Below are 20060 nucleotides of genomic sequence, written 5' to 3'. Positions count from 1 at the left end.
TTTTCTTAACTGATCTGGTAGATCAGGTCAGGTCTCATAGGTCCTTCTTATTTTTTCCTCAAAATTATCTTGGCTGTTTTGGGACTATTTGTTCTCTCGTATGAAATTTAGGATCAGTTTATAAAGACCAATAAAATGTTCTCTTGGAATTTTGATTGGCATAACAGTGAATTTATAGATTAACTGACATGGATTAATGAATGTATAGACCAGTTATAGACTGATACTGAGTCCTTTGATCCACAAACATAGAATAGTTTCCATTTACTTAAGTGTCCTTTTCTATCCCTCACTAATGTTTTATAGATTTCTCCTTAATAGTCTTGCCCATCTTTTTTCTATTTATTCACGGATGTCTCATAGTTTTTGCTGCTCTTGTAATTGTATTTTTTATCATTAACAACACTGTTGATTTTTGGATGTGGTCTTTACCAGTGAGCTGCTGAACTATTTTAATGTTTTTCTTGGACTTCTTATGTACAACCATTTCAACTGCAAGTAACAAAGATTCTTCTCTCTTATTTTTCCAATTCTTAGTCCTCTTATTTTTTTCTAACTGCATTGGCTAGGATCTCTAGGACAATGTTTCATAGCAGCATTGAGAGGAAAGTATCCTTGTCTTGTTTCTTACGGTAATGAAATGCTTCCATTTTTTTCACCTTTAACTATGAGGTTTGCTGTAGATTTGCTGTTATTCTTTGGTAGACAACTGCCTCCCATGAGCTGTTCTATTTTTCTTACAGTCACAGAACCTTAGATTTGTAGCTAATCATATAGCTACCCGACAGGCATACTACATTTCTCAGCATTCCTTGCAGTCAGTAGATGTGGTTATCTTTAAGCTTCAGCCAGTAAGACGTAATTAGAGGTGGTCCATGTCTTAAAGGGAAGGGGAGTGCTCTTCCCTTTCCTTTTACTATTCCTCTCTGTTGATGATATACATTCTAGATAGAAGCGGTAGAACAGCCATCTTGAAACACAACATGGAAAGATGACAGGAAATCACAGTAGAAGGAGCTTTGGGTTTTGATGCTATTGGAGCTGCTGTGCTACCCAGGGAATGCCCATATTGACTTGAGTAAGAAACAGGTTCTTGAGCCGCTATTTTTGTTTTTATTTCATCATTTGCATCTAACTTTATCCTAATGAAACCTTCATTAGGTTAAAGAAATTCCCTTTGACTCCTGGTTTGCTTAGGTTTTCTTTTTTCTTTTTTTTTTAAACATGACTGAGTAATGAACATGGCACAATACTTTGTGTTGGTTGAGATGACCATAATTTTGTCTCCTTTACAAGGTTCTTTCCACCTCACCTATAACATTTATTTATCTTGTGGTTTGTTTCTAACCAGGACAGTAAGATTGATTTTATTCTTCTAGAACATAGATTAGAATGGTATGTCTTCTGCCTATTTATAAATATTTTGAAAGCTGGATGAGAATAAACTGATTCAGGGACATAAAACCCTAAATACTCTCAACTTGGGATGAATTTCTTTAAGTTGATTTGTCCATGGCATTAAAAATTCTAAAGAAGTAAAAAGAAAAAAAATAAAGCAAAGAAGGAAGCCTATTTATTCTTCATACATTAAAATATTTATTTAGGAGTGCCTGGGTGGCTCAGCTGGTTAGGCGTCCAAATCTTGGTTTCAGCTCAGGTCATGATCTCACACTTTGTGGGTTTGAGCCCCACATCAGGCTCCATGCTGATGGTGCACAGCCTACTTGGGATTCTCTCTCTCCCTCTCTCTCTCTGCCCTTCCCCCTCCTCAAAAATAAATAAACTTAAAAACATTCATTTGAAGTGATGTATTATGAATAAAGAAATTTTTTATTTTTATTTTATTTTTCTTAATTTTTTTTTTACTTATTTATTTTTTGAGAGACATAGAGAGACAGAGCACAAGTTGGGGAGGGGCAGAGAGAAGAGGAGACACAGAATCCAAAGCAGGCTCCAGGCTCCAAGCTGTCCACACAGAGCCTGACGTGGGGCCCAAACTCACAAACCATGAGATCATGACCTGAGCCAAAGTCAGATGCTTAATGACTGAGCCACCCAGGCACCCCGAGAAATTTTTTAAAAGAAAATCTATAAAGTTGCCTTCTAAGTGTGAGTATTCTTATTGTCGCTTGCTTGCTTGCTTTCTCTCTCTCTCTCTCTCTCTTTCTTTCTTTCCTTTATGTTTTATTTTATGTTTAGGAGAGAGAGACAGACAGAGAGAGAGCAGGAGAGGGGCAGAGAGATGGAGACAGAATCCGAAGCAGGCTCCAGCTCTGAGCTGTCAGCACAGAGCCCAATGTGGGGCTCGAACCCACAAATGGTGAGATCATGACCTGAGCCGAAGTTGGCCACTTAGCCAACTGAGCCACCCAGGTGCCCCCATATACTCCTGTTTTTGCGCTTACAATCGTACTATAGAGATGCTTTTTGCATTTTAAAATTTTATTTATTTATTTATTTATTTTAAGTTTTTTTATTTGAGAGAGAGAACGAGCAAGGGAGGCGCAGAGAGACAGGGGGACAGAGGATCCATAGAGGGCTCTGTGCTGACAGCAGACAGGGGATCATGACCTGAGTCACCTGGGTGGCTTGGTCAGTTAAGCATCAGCTCACAGCCTGGAGCCCTGCCTCAGATTCTGTGTCTCCCTCCCTCTCTGTGCCTCCTGCACTCATGCTCTGTCTCTATCTCAAAAAACAAATAAGCATTAAAAAAAATTAAAAGAATAAAGTTTATTTTGAGAGAGAGAGAGTGCACATGCATGTAAGCAGGTGGGAGGGGCAGAAAGAGAGAGGGAGAAAGAAATTCCAAGCAGATTTCTCACTATCAGCTCAGAGCCCGATGAAGGGCTTGATCCCACAAACCACAGATCATGACTTGAGCTGAAATCAAGAGTCAGATGCCCAACCAACTGAGCCACCCTGGCGTCCTCCCGCCACCGCCCCCCCCCCCTCGATAATTACTTATTTTAAAGTTTAGGTCCTTTACGTCTCCATGTAAGAATAAACTCCCGATCAACAAGAATGAAAGTGCATAGAATACATATCCCTTCCCTCTTGAGTCATAAAATAAAAGAACTGTTAGACCTTTAGTTCTTTTATCTCACCTTTTGAAGGTTGATTTTAGTATTTATTTCTATAAGATAATTATTTGATGATTGGTTTGATTGAATGCTGTCATCACATTACATTCTTATATTTAGGATTGCATTTATACTGTATGATATTTTTTTAAACATTTTTAAAAAATTTTTTTTTTAACATTTATTTATTTTTGAGACAGAGAGAGACAGAGCATGAATGGGGGAAGGTCACAAAGAGAGGGAGACACAGAATCTGAAACAGGCTCCAGGCTCTGAGCTGTCAGCACAGAGCCCTACGCGGGGCTGGAACTCACGGACCACGAGATCATGACCTGAGCCGAAGTCGGACGCCCAACCGACTGAGCCACCCAGGCGCCCCTAAACATTATTTATTGTTGAGAGACAGAGAGACACAGAGCATGAGCAGGGGAGGGGTAGAGAGGGGGAGACACGAAATTTGAACTGTCAGCACAGAGCCCGAGACAGGGCTCGAACTCCCCAACCATGAGATCATGACCTGAGCCGAAGTTGGTTGCTTAACCAACTGTGCCACCCAGGTGCCCCTGCTGTCTGATCTTTGTGAAAAACTCAGTTCTTGTAAAGCCTGAATTTTTTAACACTCCATGAATGACAATAACAATTACCAGTAACATTTGTGTTAGTTACAGTATTACACTTTACAAAGCAGTTTCTTACAATTTAGCTCATTGTCTCCCTATGATGCCTCTGTGAATGACACGGGCACTGTTATAAAGCCGTTTTGCCAAGGAGGAGACTGAAGTTTCAGGATGATTAAGAGATTTATGCATTTAATAAGTGGTAGAGTGGAAATTTAGAACAAAATATTCTGCTTTTTTCACTTGCACTAATACTTTTTGAGCTCCAGCAAATCAGATAATGCCAGCCTTTCACCAGTTTAGATAGAAAAATAATTAATGGGCCAAATTTTCTCAAATAAAGTTTTCTCTAATGTGTGTTTCTTAAATCGGTACCTCAGGCTTGTCTGTACTAGATGCTGGAATAGGATGGTATCTGATGCAGCATGAAGTTGTATGTTTTGTGATTTTAAGTTTCCCTACCAGCATTTCTGCTGTGTTCTGCAGACAGCTCAGATTCCATGGGGGCCACAGGAATGGGGCCATAGGAATGTATTTTAAAATCATTGTCCTATGCTAAGTAAGCCCTAGACCCTGCAAACCAAACACATTTTACGTCCCCAAACAAGGCTAAATAGAGCCACTATGGCCTTGCTTCACTCTCTTACATTACATCTGCCATTTTCTCCTTCTTCCTCATCAAAGTAAAACTTACTAAGGGGTATATCCAAAGGAAATAATTAAGAAAAGACTATAAGCACAGATTAGCTACAAGGATGTTCATCTCAGTGGTATTTACATATTTACAAAGGTTTTCAAAAAAGGAAATAAATTAAATGACAAAGTAGGGGACTGACCAATAAGATATATTCTATAACGGAATACTCCTCTGCTATCACATATTATTAAGAATATTCACTGATGCATATTGATGTTCACAGTTACATCAGGAATACAGGATAACAGTATAATAGTGTAGCCAATTTTTGTATATGTAAATATACATTTTAAAAATTCTAGAAAGATCTATGCTAAATGATCTTCTCTATGTGGTGGTTTATGGGTTTTTGAATAATTCTTTTTTTTATTAAGTTTATTTATTTAAGTAATCCCTACACTGAACATGGGGCTCAAACTCAGAACCCCAAAATCAAGTCACATGTTCTTCTGACTCGGCCAGCCAGGTACCCCGAGTTTTTGAATCATTCCTATTTATTATCTTGTTTTTTTATATTTTCAGCTATTATTTTTAGTTTTTACAATGAACACATATTGCTTTTGCAATATAAAACCCCCACATAAATTATTTTTCAGTAAAAAAGAAAACCCACTCGGGCCTTTGTAAACATTGATAAACACGTCCCTTGCTGTGTTCTGGCAACTTAGCAAAGGAAGAGGAAATGACTTGCATAGAATTTAATTTAAACATAAGAATTTCCTGAAGGTAAGACCTTAACTGATTAAAAATCAGTGAAAATGGGAAGGCGCCTAGGTGAAACAGTTAGGTGAAGGGAGGTGGTCAGGTACTGACTCCTGTGGTGAGTTGAATATACAGGGGTGGAGAGGATTTAAAGGTAGAAAATAAAAGGCTTTCTTTCTAAAGCTGGCTTCCTAGGATACAAATTGCCTTGGTAATGACTCTGAGATGCAGTCAGTTAGCAAGCTTGCACGGAGGACAGAGTTGTGAAGAGGAAAAAAGAAACAGAAATTCAGATTTCAATTATTCATTCATTTATTCATTCATTCATTGCTCAACCATTCTTGATTGTTCACTACAAATCCAGCATTGTGCTAAGTGTTGGGCTCTGCTCTTTACTAGTTTACAATTTAGTTGGGAGCAATAAAAGATGAGGTTATGAAATCATGTGAGAAGTCCTGGAAATGAGAAGGAAAAATAGGTGACTTTGTTCAATTAAAAAAAGGGTAAGAATAGTTGCGATTAGTGAGAAGAGGTTTCTGAAGATGGAATTTCAAAATGTAAGAAAGTTTCCCGGGGCGCTTGCGTGGCTCAGTCGGTTAAGTGCCTGACTCTTGGTTTCGGCTCAGGTCATGATCTCATGATTTGTGGGTTTAAACCCTGCATCACGCTTTGTTCTGGCAGTGCAAAGCCTGCTTGGGATTCTCTCTTTCCTTCTCTCTCTGCCCTCCCTCTCTCTCCCTCTCTCAAAACAAATAAATAAACTTTTATTAAAAAGTTAAAAATAAAAGTTTAAGAAAGTTTCAGGGATGAGATAAACGTGAAGAGCTTTTGACATAACCTGATATTTCATATGTACCTATTGTCAGTTCATTTATGAGATGTACCTCTCTCTACTTCTTCATAATTTGAGATTTTAAAAATGTGATTCTTTTCCAGAAAATATTTAGCTCTTTTCCATTAAGAAAGGATTAGGTAAAACAAAATAGAAAGGAAATTGGAATTACAGAATTTCAGAGAATGAGGTTACCTTTTGCTATTATGTAGTCTGTAGCGAATACTGTAGTTGTCTCCCCAACATCTGTTCTCCTCTTCTTCCTTGCCAACTGACCTCCAATTGTGTTCAGAGCATCAGTGTACTCTTCTAAACTAAAAAAACCCGCACACTTCCTAGCCTTTCAGATGGGGTGACCATGTGATGTAGTCCTAGCCAATGCGACGTAAATAGAAGCCATTATGTGGGTCTTCCAGGGGCCAGAGTTGACCTTTTAGTCCTTTACTCTGTTTTCTTCCTCTCACCTAGAATGCAGACAGGATGCTTGGAGGTGATATCTTGGTTTTTTTATTTTATTTTATTTTTTTTGAGAGAGAGAGAAAGAGAGAGAGAGAGAGAGAGAGAGAGACAGAGTGCAAGAGGGGTAGGGGTAGAGGCAGAGGGAGACACAGAATCAGGAGCAGGTTCCAGGCTCCGAGCTGTCAGCACAGAGCCCCATGCGGGGCTCCAAATCACAGGCCGGGAGACCATGACCTGAGCTGAAGTCGGATGCTTCACGGACTGAGACAGCCGGGCGCCCCTTGGAGGTGACATCTTGTAAGCATGAGAACAAGGGCCACCTTGAAAGCTTGTGTGTCTGATTGCATGTGGTACTGTGAGATTAGCCTGGATTGTCTAATCCAGGCTTTTTGTATGAGAAAAATTAAACCTGTAAACCACTGGTGTTTGTTGCTAGCGGCCAAACACAATGCCTGCCTGGTAAATAATCTCACCCACTTATTTCACAGAGAGAGGAGACAGAGGTCCGAGAAAGTTCCATAAGCCTGGGCAGGTTGTATCAAGTTAAGATTTTCTTACTTTGAAGGGACAGAAAACCCAATCCCAAACCTCTTAAGTAAGCAAAAGAATTTTTCATTTCAGATCATTGAAGTCAGGTGTGGCCTTTTCCAGAAACTTAGTAGTAGTAGTAGTTCAGTTTCTGGTCTGGGTTTTCTCTCTCTCCATCTTGTGGCTGCTCTCTCCACTCCAAACAGGCTCTTAATCTCTTTGTGGCAAGGGGAAGCCAACAGCTCCTGCCTTACCCCACCGAGGGTTAATTCCAGAGGAAAAGCAAGAACTGTTCCGTGGAAGAAAGTCACAATACTCCGGAGAAGTGTGACCACCCGCTGGGCATTCCAAAAATGGACATCCTAGATGCCTCAGTGCCTAGAACTAGAATTTAGGGCTCCTGTTTCCAAGTGACTTCACTTCCTACTTCATCAAGTAGCCTCTCATTTAACATAAATAGGTATATGCACCATCCATAAGAAATACATATCTATCAGATATTTCTTTGGATCATATAAATGATTATATGCTCCTTTGGTAGCTTTTGATCACCACAGTATGTGAATACTGTAGAGTCTATCCAGAAGAAATTAGAATTCACTGGGCTCCATATTTAAAGATGGCCCCTAGGGGCACCGGGTAGCTCAGTCGGTTAGGCAACCGACTTCGGCTCAGGTCATGATTTCATAGTTTGTGAGTTCAAGCCCCACGTCGGGCTCTGTGCTGACAGCCCAGAGCCTCGAGCCTGCTTCCGATTCTGGGTCTCCCTCTCTCTCCGTCCCTTCTCCATTTGCTCGCTCACTCCCTCTCTCTCTCAAAAATAAATAAACATTAAAAAAAAACTGGGGTACCTGGGTGGCTCAGTTGGTTGAGCATCCAACTTCAGCTCAGGTCATGATCTTGCAGTTGACGAGTTCGAGCCCCGCATTGGGCTCTGTGCTGACAGCTCAGAGCCTGGAGCCTGCTTTGGATTCTGTGTCTCCCTTTCTGCCTCTCCCCCGCTCATGCTCTGTCTCTCTCTGTCTCAAAAATAAAGATAAACATTAAAAAAATAATTAAAAAAAAAGATGGTCCCCAGCACCGACGACCAAGTTGGATTGGGGGTTTGGGGTTAACCCGCTCATGAGCAGTGATACAGGTTGCATTTTCCTCTTTATTTCTGGAGGGAAGCCTATTGGAACAACTTGCACCCCAAAAAAGGTATTTATTTAATAACCACAAAGGCAAGGGTGCCTGGCTTGCTCAGCCAGTAGAGCATGAGGCTCTTGATCTCAGGGTGGTGAGTTCGAGCCCCAAACTGGGTGTAGAAATGCTTAACTAAATAAAACAACAATAATAATAAGTACAAAGGGCAGACCAGCTCATTGTTCCTTGTGATTCCAGTTCAAGTGGTCAGGGATGAGTTCCGAGTTCCCTCAGTCATTTTGTGCCTGGTTTTTAAGTGCTTTGGTCCTCAGGCCAGGCCTTACAGAGTAAACCTTGCTAGGTCCATTATTACCCAAGACTTCCATGAATGGAAGTTTTGCAAACTGATCCTCTTTAAAGACATTATGGCTGCTTTTTATCTCTACAAGTCTTTTTTTCTTTTTTGGAAGAATTGTTGGCCTTTAGGATTCTTAAAATTCTTCCATATTTAGTTACTATGAAAATAAGCATTTAGAGGCTTATGTGTTAATGCTCAAGTGTATTTGGAGTGAACACCCGGAACACATGCTCATGTAGATTTGTTTCTAATCAATTTACTCTTTCACTGAGTTTCAGCAATTTATGTTTACTTGGATTTCCTACAGGTAAGAGGTAAATCTAGGATAACTTCTTTTCTGGTTAGAGTTTTTGCCACTCCATGTAACAAAGTATAAAGCCTCTTGGGTGATTCATGTTTAAGTGGTGTTTGCTTCTCTCTGTTAAATAGTTTTTTGGCATGTTAAACTATCGGACTCCAACAATGAAGAACCTGTTAGTGGATGTTTCAAACTTCTCTCTCACCATCTCCTTTTCTTGAATATTCTCATCCTTTTCTCTCTTTCTTACTCTCAACGTTTAAGCAATTTCTGAGTTCTTCTGATTCTATTTCCATAATGTCTTGCATATACAATTCCTTTCCATCTTTTTAGCCTTTACCCTTCAGGGCCTCATTGGTCTTTGCTGGGCTCTCTTCCTAGGCTCTCAGCTACCAACTTTCTCTCTACACTGTTCCCTCTGTTACATTCTTAAAATACAGCTCTGGTCAGGTTATCTCCCTCCTCCAAAACTGTCAAGAGCTCCCCAGTGCTTATGGGATAAAGAACAAAATCCTTGTTTGTGGCCTTTCACCTCTAACCTTTTCTTACCTTTCCAGTTTCTTCTCTCCTTCTATTAATCTCTATACTGAATGTCAAATTCCTAGTACAATATCAACAAATGGCATACTAGAGAGTTTGTTTCATTCTGTGTGGGTACTAAAGTCATGTGCTCAAAATCAATTACAAGTTATTTAAGGCAAGGATTTGTTTTATTTAACCTTCTCAAATACTGTTCAACCAAGTGTTCACAACACATTAGAGAGAGACCCATGAACTGTGTGTAATTCACTGTCATGATCACCCTACCAACATTTTGGATGAAATGCTATGGGAACCCAGAGAATAATTAATATTACTTGGAAGGGTTCAGGATGAATTCACAGATGTAATATCTGAGCTGGACTTTGAAGGATAAACAGGATTTTTGTGGGTCGAGAAACTGAATGAATAAATAAATGAATAATTGTCTTTAAGCCTCATATTTTATAATTAGATTCTAACAGCTGTGGGCAGATCCCTTGCATGCCTCTTCCCATGTTGGAGGAGTCTACGTTTCCTCATTCAGCTGAAACAAATGCTTCTCAGGTGGAATACATTATTTCTAAAGCCGGTCTCGTTTATCCAGTAACTTCAACCTAGCTCTTCAATTCTGGGCTTAGTTGTGGATGACCAGTTCAGCTATTTTATCATTACATCCTTAACCTAAGCATTTAGCCCTAATCCTCAGCAAAGCCGAAAAAAGATACTCCGTGTTTCTTTGACAATCCACTGACAAAGTCCAATGAAGCCCAGGTATTTCTTGGAATATTTGTATCAACACGTAATAGCTGTGATGCCTCACAATGTAAACATTTCTATGTCAGGACTTTGCCCTGCAACTGTCTAGTCTGTCTTAACCACTGTAGGAAATTGTGGTTGGAGTGAAGAGAAATCAGGTGTGGGGGATAGCGGGCGGAGAAGAAAGTGATGTGTGTTAGATGGCATCCTTTTCCTTTTCCTCTATCAGCCTACTAATAAAGCCAAAGATCATTGATTTCTAGTACCTGAACAAAACTCTAGCATAGCATCCGTCACAATGCATATATTTGTTTAAAGGTCATCCCCCACATCAGGCTGAGAGTTGACTTCTCATATTCATCTTTGTCAAATTTTGTATTTCCTGCACCTAGCACAGTTCCCGGAGCCCGTTTGTGGAAAGAGGGAAGAATGGATTTGCTTCATACAGAAGAATGCTTTTTCATCTGCTCTGGGTTATGGATTGTTTTTGTTTTTGTTTTCAGAAATCTTATGAAAGTTAAAGACTTCCACCCTTCGGAAAAAGGTGCACGTAGGTATGAGCTTGCAAAAATGTGTATCCAAGTTTAAGGAGATCACAGATGCCTTGAAACAAACCCATAGACTTTAGGTTAAAACTCCCTGAATTAAGAGAGAGGGTAACAGGAAATGGTAAAATGATTTTTAATTCACACTCTTGGTCTAACTAGTATCACAGCTGAGGTGGGGCTACTAATCATATTATGATTGGATGTGGAAAGAACATCTTAGCAAACGTGGTAGTGTCCAAGCCAGTGTGAATAAGGACTTGTTTGTGTGAATAAGGACAGTTTGCATAAGTCCAACCATGCCTACTGTTGGGATGACCTAGAGGCATCCTCCTTCCTTTCTTGGTAAACCTCAGGGGTTTCTATTTTCCCATTAAAATTTCTCCTCCCTAATCCACCCTTTGAATTTCTCTGGCATTTACCTCCCTTCGCCATTGTTCACCAGGTTCTTCCAATTCAAGCTGATTGCTCTGTATCTCAGGACTTGCAATTATTCTAGATCTTGAGAAACTGAACTGGTCTCTGTGGGATTTCAGATGAAAACTCTGACTCAGACCCAGTCATAAAGTACAGAAGTACTTCATCAAAGTGAATTAGATGCCTGATTATCAGATTTAGGCAGTGAAAGATACAAGGAGTGAGAATGTTCTAAATCCAAAGGCAAAACTATCAAAACTAATTTTGCCTTCAGAAATATTTGCTAGAACATGATCTAAGGTGAAAACTGACACACAATCACAGTCAAATAAGACTTTGTTTACAATTTTAGCACAAATGCAGTCATTGCTATTTCCCACCACTATCAATTCTCCATTATTATTATTAAGGAGTGCTCCCAAGGTGAAGCGAAGATAATTTTCGGTCTAAACTTTTTTTGTCCGTGACTTGAATTGCTCTGGAAATTTTCCTTTCAGATCTCGTGTTTGTTTAGCACGTTCTTTACAATATGCATGTGACTAAAATTATTTTAACAGCCTTAATTGTATTACAATGACAAAGATTCTGTAGATCTTGTGACAACACATTCTTCTGTAGGAGTTGATTTAATTCCTTTTCAGTGGTTGATATTTGAACCTCTTTCATTTAGAGGAGATCCAGCAACACAATTCACTAAGCACCTAAACAGGTCCAGGAGGGGTTAAAGAACACACCACCAATATAAACTGCCACTCTCTTGCGTAATCTATACAACCTTGTAGTTGAATCTGGGTTCTTGTGAAATTTTAATCAAGTAACTTGGGAATGCGATATGATGATTGGGGAGCAATATAAAGGAAATCTACAAACTACTAAATCTGCTTTATGTTTTGTTCCATAATCCTATTGTAGTTTTCAATGAGAGGAAATTTCCAAATTTGACACGCTTAAAGTTTTACTTTTTATTGTGCACAAAGTTTTATGAAGGTGTATATTTGGGTGATGGGTGGTTTTAAAATATAACATGAGAATATTTCCAAGATCAAATAAAAGGGGAAACAACTGAGACATTAATGACTACAGAGGGAAATATCCTTGGATCTGGGGGTAGCATGTATTTACTAAAGACACAATGACCAGGTAGTTATTTTTGGTAACTCTCAACATTATGCGGGTCATATCATATTTTGTGATCAGAGCAGAGCAAACATGTTTACTAATGAGTTTGTGTTTTTAGTCACTGAAATTTTAAGGATAACATAAAATCTAGGTCTCAATGCTAAAGCATGGCCATGAAAACTATCCATCTAAACAGTTTTTCAAAAAATGTATCTCTGTAAAAGGACATGGGAGGGACACAGAATTTTCAAATATCCATTGTGATAGAATCACTGCTTGATGCAGGGCCTGATGAGGTAGGGCCTGCGCCTAAAGAATCCATCTAGGAGAATTCACAGTCTAAGTCAAGTCACACTTGGGGGGCCATCTCATTACTTTGTTGTATCAAATCAGGGGAAGTCTGATTAACATGGACAACAAAGCGCTCATACTGGAGGGACAAAAAGGTACAAAGGGGCAGAGAAGTACTGAGGGAAAGGGGAAGGAAGAGGCCTTGCCAATTCTTGTTAATTGGGGTCAGAATAGTACTGGGAATTTCCTATACCCTAAGTTTGTTGAATGATTACATAGGTCTAGGGAAAGGGGGTATGCTCAGACTGATATACCCAACTTTTTAGTATTGGGGTTCTACCTAGTAAGTTGCAATTTCCTCTTCTCACATTTTGTATTGACTAATGGGAGGGGGGAGGTCTCCAACAGGTGTTTGCTCCAATTCAAAAGCTTTGGCCTGTTGGGCAATTTGGGTTTGAATCTTCCTCTCTCAAATGAGTGGGGCTCTTACCAGTTATGAGGGACTTCCCTTGGGACTTGTTGCAACAGCATACAGTGGCAATGGAGATTTGAGGGTAGTTTCCGGTTCTGCTTTGCCATCTTGGGGTGGCTCTGAAAAGCTTTCTTACCTCTGACAGGAAGAAAATGTTCACAGGGTTGATTCATTACTACACAGAATGCAGTGAAGATAGTTGGGCAACCTGAGTCAGATGTTCAGATGGAAAGATAGGGAGACTCTGATGACACAAGTTTAAATTCTAGGTCTGCAGGTAAAGCTTTGCAAAGAGCCCCACCCCAGAGACACCTGCACTGGGGCCTCCTTTGCTGTTTCTTCCCCATCTCCAGGACTCTAAGTCTAGATGAATTGCACACATTCCTGGGGGAAAGGCTGTATTATATCACTTATATCTATCTATATACATAACTACATATGTATGTATAGATAGGTATGTGTATATATACACAACAGACTAATTGGTATGATTTGTAACCATCTTTGTAGATAAAATAACAAAAACAAAACCTAACCTAATAGCTTAAAAACGTTGCCCAGTGATTGCTGGCATCAATATCCCACAAGAGATTAAAATTATTCCCCAAGTTGCATCCCCTGCACTCCAATTGATATTTTAATAACTTGATTAAAAATTTCTCAGAAGTCTATTAGAGTCAGGAAACGGTCTGCGGTGTAGGTGAGGATTTTCAGTTTTTGCAACGGAAACTTTTGGCCCCATGAACAGAATAGCAAAAACTCAATTAAATGTGTTTTTCCTCCATCCTTGCCTAATCCAAAAGTAAAAAATGAAAAATGGTTTGGAAGAGTGGTGTTTAGGTTTGCTTTTCTTCGTTTTTTCCTGTAGAACGGCCAGGTGGATTCATATGATCCAATTTTTAAATAGTCTTTTATCTCCCATTCCGAATAAATCCGGCCACCCAGCACAATCAGAAAGTTGTTTTTTGTTTTGTTTTGAATTTTCAGCCTCTAAAGGATGGGGGAAGGGAAACAAAAGAGGGGGAGGGCAAAGGACGGAGAAGTACTTTAATTAAAAACAACCAATAACTCGAGTTTTTTAGATAAGGTTTTTCATTTCCTAATTAAGAAATGAGTTTAATAGTCCTTTGGCCAACACAAGTTAGACACTCCTATGAAAACCCTAAAGGGCTGGTGGCTGTCCCAGGGACTAAACTCCGTTCCCCTGCGAGACCCCAAGCCAGCCCGCGCGCCCCTGGCCGACCCTGCCCAGCTCTGACTGGGGTCCTTCCCACTCGTCCAGCAGGCACCTCGGCTCCCCCAAGTCTGTCTTCTCTTGCCCTCAGTTCCGAGCTGGACCGGCCGCCTCGGGCTCGCCGCCACCAGGTCGGCGCAAATACCTTTTCCCTCCCCGGGGCCCCAGGCGCGGACACCTCCCTGCCTCCCTCCCTGCTGGCGGGGCCCTTTCCCGGCTGGGGAACAGCAGCCCCGGCCGCGGCGGCAGGAAGCGAAGCCCTTGTTGATGCTGTTCCATGGCGCGCCCCCTCGCCCTCCGGTGGCCGCCCCGGCTCTTCCCGGCTCCTGGGCGCCCCCCTCCGCGCCTGCGCAGTGCCCCGCGGGGGGCGGGGCTCAGATTCCTGTCAGCGGCGGCGGCGGTGGCGGCGACCGTCAGTTTTCGCTGAGGAGAAGCACGAAACGGACCCGTTGGCTCTCCCCCCTCCCTTTCCCCGCCCTGAACCCCCCTCCTGGCTCGCCGGGAATTAGTCCCCGTGGAGTTTCGCCTCCACCTCGCTGCGGTTTCCTCGGCCCGGTGGAAGTCACTGCCCTCGAGGAGGAGGCAGCAGCGGCAGCCGCCCTCGCCTCACCGCCCCCGGTTCGGTGCCCGCGGTCCCGGAGAGGAGGTGCCGCCGCCACCGCCGCTCCCCCCCTCCCGCTGCCCTCGGGCCGGGCTGGGTCGAGCTGCGATGCCCTCGGACTTCATCTCATTGCTCAGCGCGGACCTAGACCTGGAATCGCCCAAGTCCCTGTACTCGCGAGGTGAGTCAGGCTGGGGGCTGGGGCGTGGGGGCGGGGAGGCCCGGCCCCGGGGAGCCGGAGGGGTCCCCGTCGGGGGGTAGGGGCAAGCCCGGGCCGGTCGGGCCTGTTTTGGGGGATGGGGAGAGGCCGATGGGGTCGGGTGGTGGTGGAAGGGGCCGGGGAGGAGTGGCGGCCCCTCCCCCGCGGAGCCGCCGGCCACACGGGGCCCAATTGCCGTCGGCCCCGGGTCTCTGCGGCACCAGTCGCACTGAGAGTCCCTCGGCGTGTCCGGCCCCGCCACACTCCTAGAGCAGCCGGCCCCGGCCTCCCCAGCTCAGGGATCTTCCCCCCCCCCCCCCCCCGCCCACGTCCTCTCCCCCCCACCCCGACTGGGCCCCGCGCTGGGGCCGCTGCGATCGGTGCGCCGCGGCCGCTCTTACCAGGACCATCCTCCCCAGCAAAGTTGCCCCCAAGCGGGCGGCGTGGCTTGGAGCCGGTTCTGGGTGCAGGGGCACCATTTTTCTCCCCCTCCAGGTTGTTTGTGCGCCGTCGTTCTACCCCCCTCTCCCTCCGGCCTAGTCCACTCCCTCCCCTTGTTGGGACGGCCCCCCTCGACCAGGCGTTCTTCCTTTCCTCGTCATCTTATTGCTGGAAAGGGCCCGAATTTTCTGTTTTCCTCTCTTGCCACCTATGTGGCATTCTAACGACTTGCATCTCCCTCTCTTTTACAAAGGCAGGGGTGGTCTCTCTCTGGCTCAGTTTTATCCCTCTCCTGTCCCGGGGGTACCAGCTCAGGCACTGACGCTGTCGTCCTTTGAGAATTTTCTCTTTCGCGGCCGTTCAAGGGTTCGTGGCAGGGAGGGGGCAACGAGATTCCCGTTTTAAAAACTCTTTTGGCCAAGGCCTGAAGGGGATTCCCGGGATCCACGGTACCAGCACTTGAGCTGATCTGCGCTGGGTTTAAATTCCTATACTGGGCACCACAAGAATGTGTTAGAACAGGTTTCCCGTGCGAAAGGGGCATCAAACCGAAATGCTCCCTCCGCACTCCTCACCACTTTTTACACCACTGGGAGGGGCCAAAGACATAACTGGGTTATTAGCTCTTGATTTCACCATATTAAAAAAAAAAAAAAAATTGAGTGCCATTGCGAACCTCCTTCCCGAGACGGCCAGCGTTCCTTCATTTTTTTGCTGTTCCGTATCCATCCGCTGATTCCACCCCCTCCAGAAAGGGGGACTTCAGCCTTCACGCGAGTACCTTGAAATTGTTTAAGGGAATCGGTGTGCGATGGTTTCGTCTGGAAGGTCCTGGACTTCGCACACCGACGACTGGGTTTGTGCACAGAGCCCTCCTTAGTAACTGTGGCCATTGTCTGTTGCTCTGATGACTTTAGTTGGCAGTCACCATCCTGTAGGATGTTTCTCCGGCAACGTACCTGAAGTAGTTTGGAAATACTGTAGTTTTGAGCGTCAGAAGAAAAAGATGATGTCAAGAGGTGATTCTTAGAAGAGGGCTAATGTGGTACCATCGGTGCTAAAAATAGCCAAGACATTAACACCGTTTGTGCAGTAATCATCAGATAATTTTCCATGAAACAAACACTTTATGACCATCTAAGTTTAGCACAGAGACCGATGTGAGAGGCAGTTCAGCCTTCTTTGACAGCATATTCGCGAATATGGGCTTTAGCTCTTAAAAATACGTGGCAGTTATGTAAGAGATGTATGCTACCCTTGCCCTTTTTTTTTCCTTTTTTTTTTTTTTAAGTCATTCAGCATAAAAAGTGCTTAATGCTTTTTGTGTTTTTCAGATTCTCTGAAGTTACACCCATCACAGAATTTTCATAGAGCTGGACTATTGGAAGGTCAGCAAAGTGCCATTTTAAAAGCATATTGTGTGAGTATGCAAAGGCTTTCTCTGAAATGGAGTTTAAATGAGAAAGTGTGAAACTTTGCAAACTCACACAATGTAGTTTTCTCTTAAAGAGCCTGATCCTTCTTTTAGAGCAGCTGAATGTTTCAGTGGATTTTGTTGCTGTGTTTGATGTGCTTGTTAGCTTATTGTATCTGCTTTGAGAAGCCTTGAAAAAACTCCCACAAAATCGTTAAAAATTATGTGTTGGGTGTTCTACTTTAGAATTCCAGGTCTTAATTCTAGCTTTTTAGAAACAAACTGAATATGAAAAGGCTCAAACATTAAGATCATGAATATAACTAAGAATAACACCAAACACATATTTAGTTTGAAAATTCAGAATTTAGAACTTTTATATGCTGAGCATTTCAAAACGGTATGTTAATTATTTATTACAAAAGCATTGATGTCATTACTGTTGTATTACTTTTAAGGATAAGGAAAGCCAAGTGACAGACATGATGAATGAACTACGCTTAGAAAAAAAGGGTTTGAGAAAGTTCTGGAAATGTTAATAGAAGGTGTAGAATTTAAACAGCTGACAATTACTTTAGAAAACTTTGTTATTTTAGCATTTTAAGACAAAAAAAGACTCTTTGTATTTTGTATTTTTTTTTAATATATTTTTTAAAGTTTATTTTTTTTAGTAATCTCTACACTCAGTGTGGGGCTCAAATTCATGACCCCCTAGATCAAGAGTTACATGCTCTTCGGACTGAGCCAGCCGGGCACCCCAGTGTTTTGTAGTTTTTGAAGGGGCTTTACATATATACTCTTTGAATTTTCTAATCCTGCAATTGGACAGCAAGGATATTAATTTCCCCATTGTAGAGATGAGTAACCTGAGGTTGAAATGAAGAGACTTGGGGGGGGGGGGGAGTCACATGATAGCAGAAACAATGCCTTTTGTGTTTTAGCTAGAGTTCTTTACCCAAAGCCAAGCTGCCACTGTAAAATATATTTGTGACCAGTAACTTAAACATTTTGTGGTCAACTTAAAAAATGCCCTAAATATTTAAGTTCGATTTGAGTTGAGATGTTTGAGATGTTTACTTCTCATAGCGGGGTGGGGGGAATGGGTTTTGTAATTGAGCTTAAGTTTGAATACATAACAGTTTAGTTGCTTATTAGCTCTGTGACCTTGGGCAGGTGATTCCACCTCTCTAAACTTTACTATTCTTTCTATAAAAATAGATACAATCTCTTAAATTTAGTGACGTAAGGTGTATGAAAATGCCTAGTTTAGTGTCTGGCTTAATAAATTTTTTGTTGTTGGTTTTTTTTTTGTTGTTTTTTTTGTTGTTTAGTATTAGCTAAATTGTTTCAACTATAATTTAGAGCATATAAAATATTCTCTAATTATTGATTATATTTATACTTATCAGAAACCCATTGATATATATTAGTATAAAGATCAACTACAACTTGAGGTGAGGAATTTTATAAGTGTTTCTTAGTGAAGCAGATTTCTGTTTTTTATTCATATTGTTCAGTTTGTGCCATGCTGTAGATTCATATTTGTCTATACAAATGTATCCATTTTCTGGGCAGCAGACCAGAGAGTATCATAATCATAGAGATTATTGGGCAGGAGAGAGATATGAAAAAAAAAAGGGTGTTAATTATTTCAGCAAATGATTTTAACAAGTTGATGGAACTGCAGCCAGTCATTTAATATGTATATTTACATGTATGTGCTTAAATATTTTCATTAATTTCTTATTTTGGTTGAGAGGATACTCAATTTTTTAAAAATAAGGCCATCCTTTTACAGATTATATATACATTGTAAAATGTATAAATATCAAGTATCCTTTTATGTCTTTGATACAGGGAATCCTAAGAAAGTTGTTTGGTTGTGGAATGAAAGTGAAGTATTTAATCTCTGTACCCTACTTCTCTTTTAACCATTTATTATGGCATTTTAAGGAACATACAAAAGTAAAGAGAATAAAATGATGGACCCCCAAATACCTATTACTAAGTTTTAACAATCATCAATACATGTCTAGTCTTATTTCTTTTATCTTCTCCCAAACTATTATTTTATTTTATTTTTAAAGTTTATTCATTTATTTTGAGAAAGAGAGTGTGCACGGATGGGAGAGGGGCAGAGAGAGAGAGGGAGAGAGAGAGAATCCTAAGCAGGCTCCACACTGGCAGTGCAGAGCCCAACAATGCGAGCCTTGAACTCACAAACCATGAGATCATGACCTGAGCCGAAACCAAGAGTCAGATGCTTAACCAACTGAGCCACCCATTTGCCCCAAGCTATATTATTTTAAAACAAATATCAGACATCTATTATTTCATGTATAAATACTTCTGTATTGTAGTGATATTTCTTATATTAATTTTTAAAATACCCTACTTTATTCCAGGAAATACTTATTTTGATTTATTTCAGCAAAGTCTGTCCTCTCTCCTGCCCTTTCCTTAAGATAAAGTATGATTGGAGGCTACTGCTTCTAGTATGTAGTGTACCTTGCAATCTGTGTTAAAATTGTAAGTCATGCATCAGATTTGGGTTCAAATCCTTATTTCAATACTTATGCATGACCTCAGCTTAGTTATTTAATCTCATTGTGCTTTAATTTTCTCATCTTCAGATGGAGGCAATCATAGTGTCTTCATTGTGGGTTACTGAAGATTATTTAAGGCAAATTCACGTGTAAAGCATTTAACCTAGCACATAGTAAATGCACAATAAATGTTAGCTAAATTAAAAATTTAGTACGACATCCACTTATATGGCTTTTACTGTGTGCCAAGAACTTTATAAGTGTGAACTCACTGAACTCTCCTAACAACCCTTTGAGATGGTTGTTATTCCATTTTATAGATGAGGGAGCTAAAGTGTAGGGAGGTTTAGTAACTTACCCAGAGTCACACAGCTGGTACATTGTAGCCAAGATTCCAACACAGGTATTGTCACTATAGTCTGTGCTCTTAACTACTATACTGTACTGACTCCCTATGTTATATAATATGAAGTACTTTCTGGTATTATGTGTGTATACTTTCTATCAGTGGTCTAGATATCCATTTAATAGTGAAGTCAAGGGCACCTGGGTGGCTCAGTCGGTTGGGCGTCCGACTTCAGCTCAGGTCACGATCTCACGGTCCGTGGGTTCGAGCCCCGCGTCGGGCTCTGGGCTGATGATGGCCCAGAGCCTGGAGCCTGCTTCCGATTCTGTGTCTCCTTCTCTCTCTGACCCTCCCCCGTTCATGCTCTGTCTCTGTCTCAAAAATAAATAAACGTTAAAAAAAAAAAAAAATAGTGAAGTCAGCCCAGAGTGAGGAGAATTTAATTACTATCATACATTTGT

The 20060-nt window shown here is 41.5% G+C and overlaps 1 protein-coding gene and 1 long non-coding RNA gene across 5 annotated transcripts in view; one reads left to right on the top strand and one right to left on the bottom strand.

The window, feature by feature from the left end:
* Positions 1–13851: 13851 nt before the first annotated feature.
* On the bottom strand, positions 13852–15382 carry LOC147573408 (uncharacterized). Its single transcript, XR_015244727.1, has 2 exons — positions 15254–15382; positions 13852–14475 (listed from the first exon to the last, which is right to left on the bottom strand). It is a non-coding gene; the product is annotated as an uncharacterized LOC147573408 (long non-coding RNA).
* NFAT5 (nuclear factor of activated T cells 5) overlaps positions 14461–20060 on the top strand; it is a 119829-nt gene continuing 114229 nt past the window's right edge. For 2 of the 4 annotated variants that reach the window (XM_086689032.1, XM_086689031.1), the window contains exons 1-2: positions 14461–14834; positions 16628–16681. In XM_086689032.1, the coding sequence (XP_086545158.1) occupies positions 14762–14834; positions 16628–16681 (127 nt within the window). In that variant the 5' untranslated portion in view covers positions 14461–14761. The remainder of the gene's footprint in view (positions 14835–16627; positions 16682–20060) is intronic. The other 2 variants (XM_086689034.1, XM_086689033.1) reach the window with 1 other exon arrangement.

Source organism: Puma concolor, chromosome E2 (genome assembly GCF_028749965.1).
Source record: "Puma concolor isolate L17-30 chromosome E2, mPumCon1.1.hap2, whole genome shotgun sequence".
In the NCBI taxonomy this organism is placed as follows: domain Eukaryota; kingdom Metazoa; phylum Chordata; class Mammalia; order Carnivora; family Felidae; genus Puma; species Puma concolor.
The sequence above is the reverse complement of the archived record's forward strand: the minus strand, read 5'-3'. Positions and strand labels throughout refer to the sequence as shown.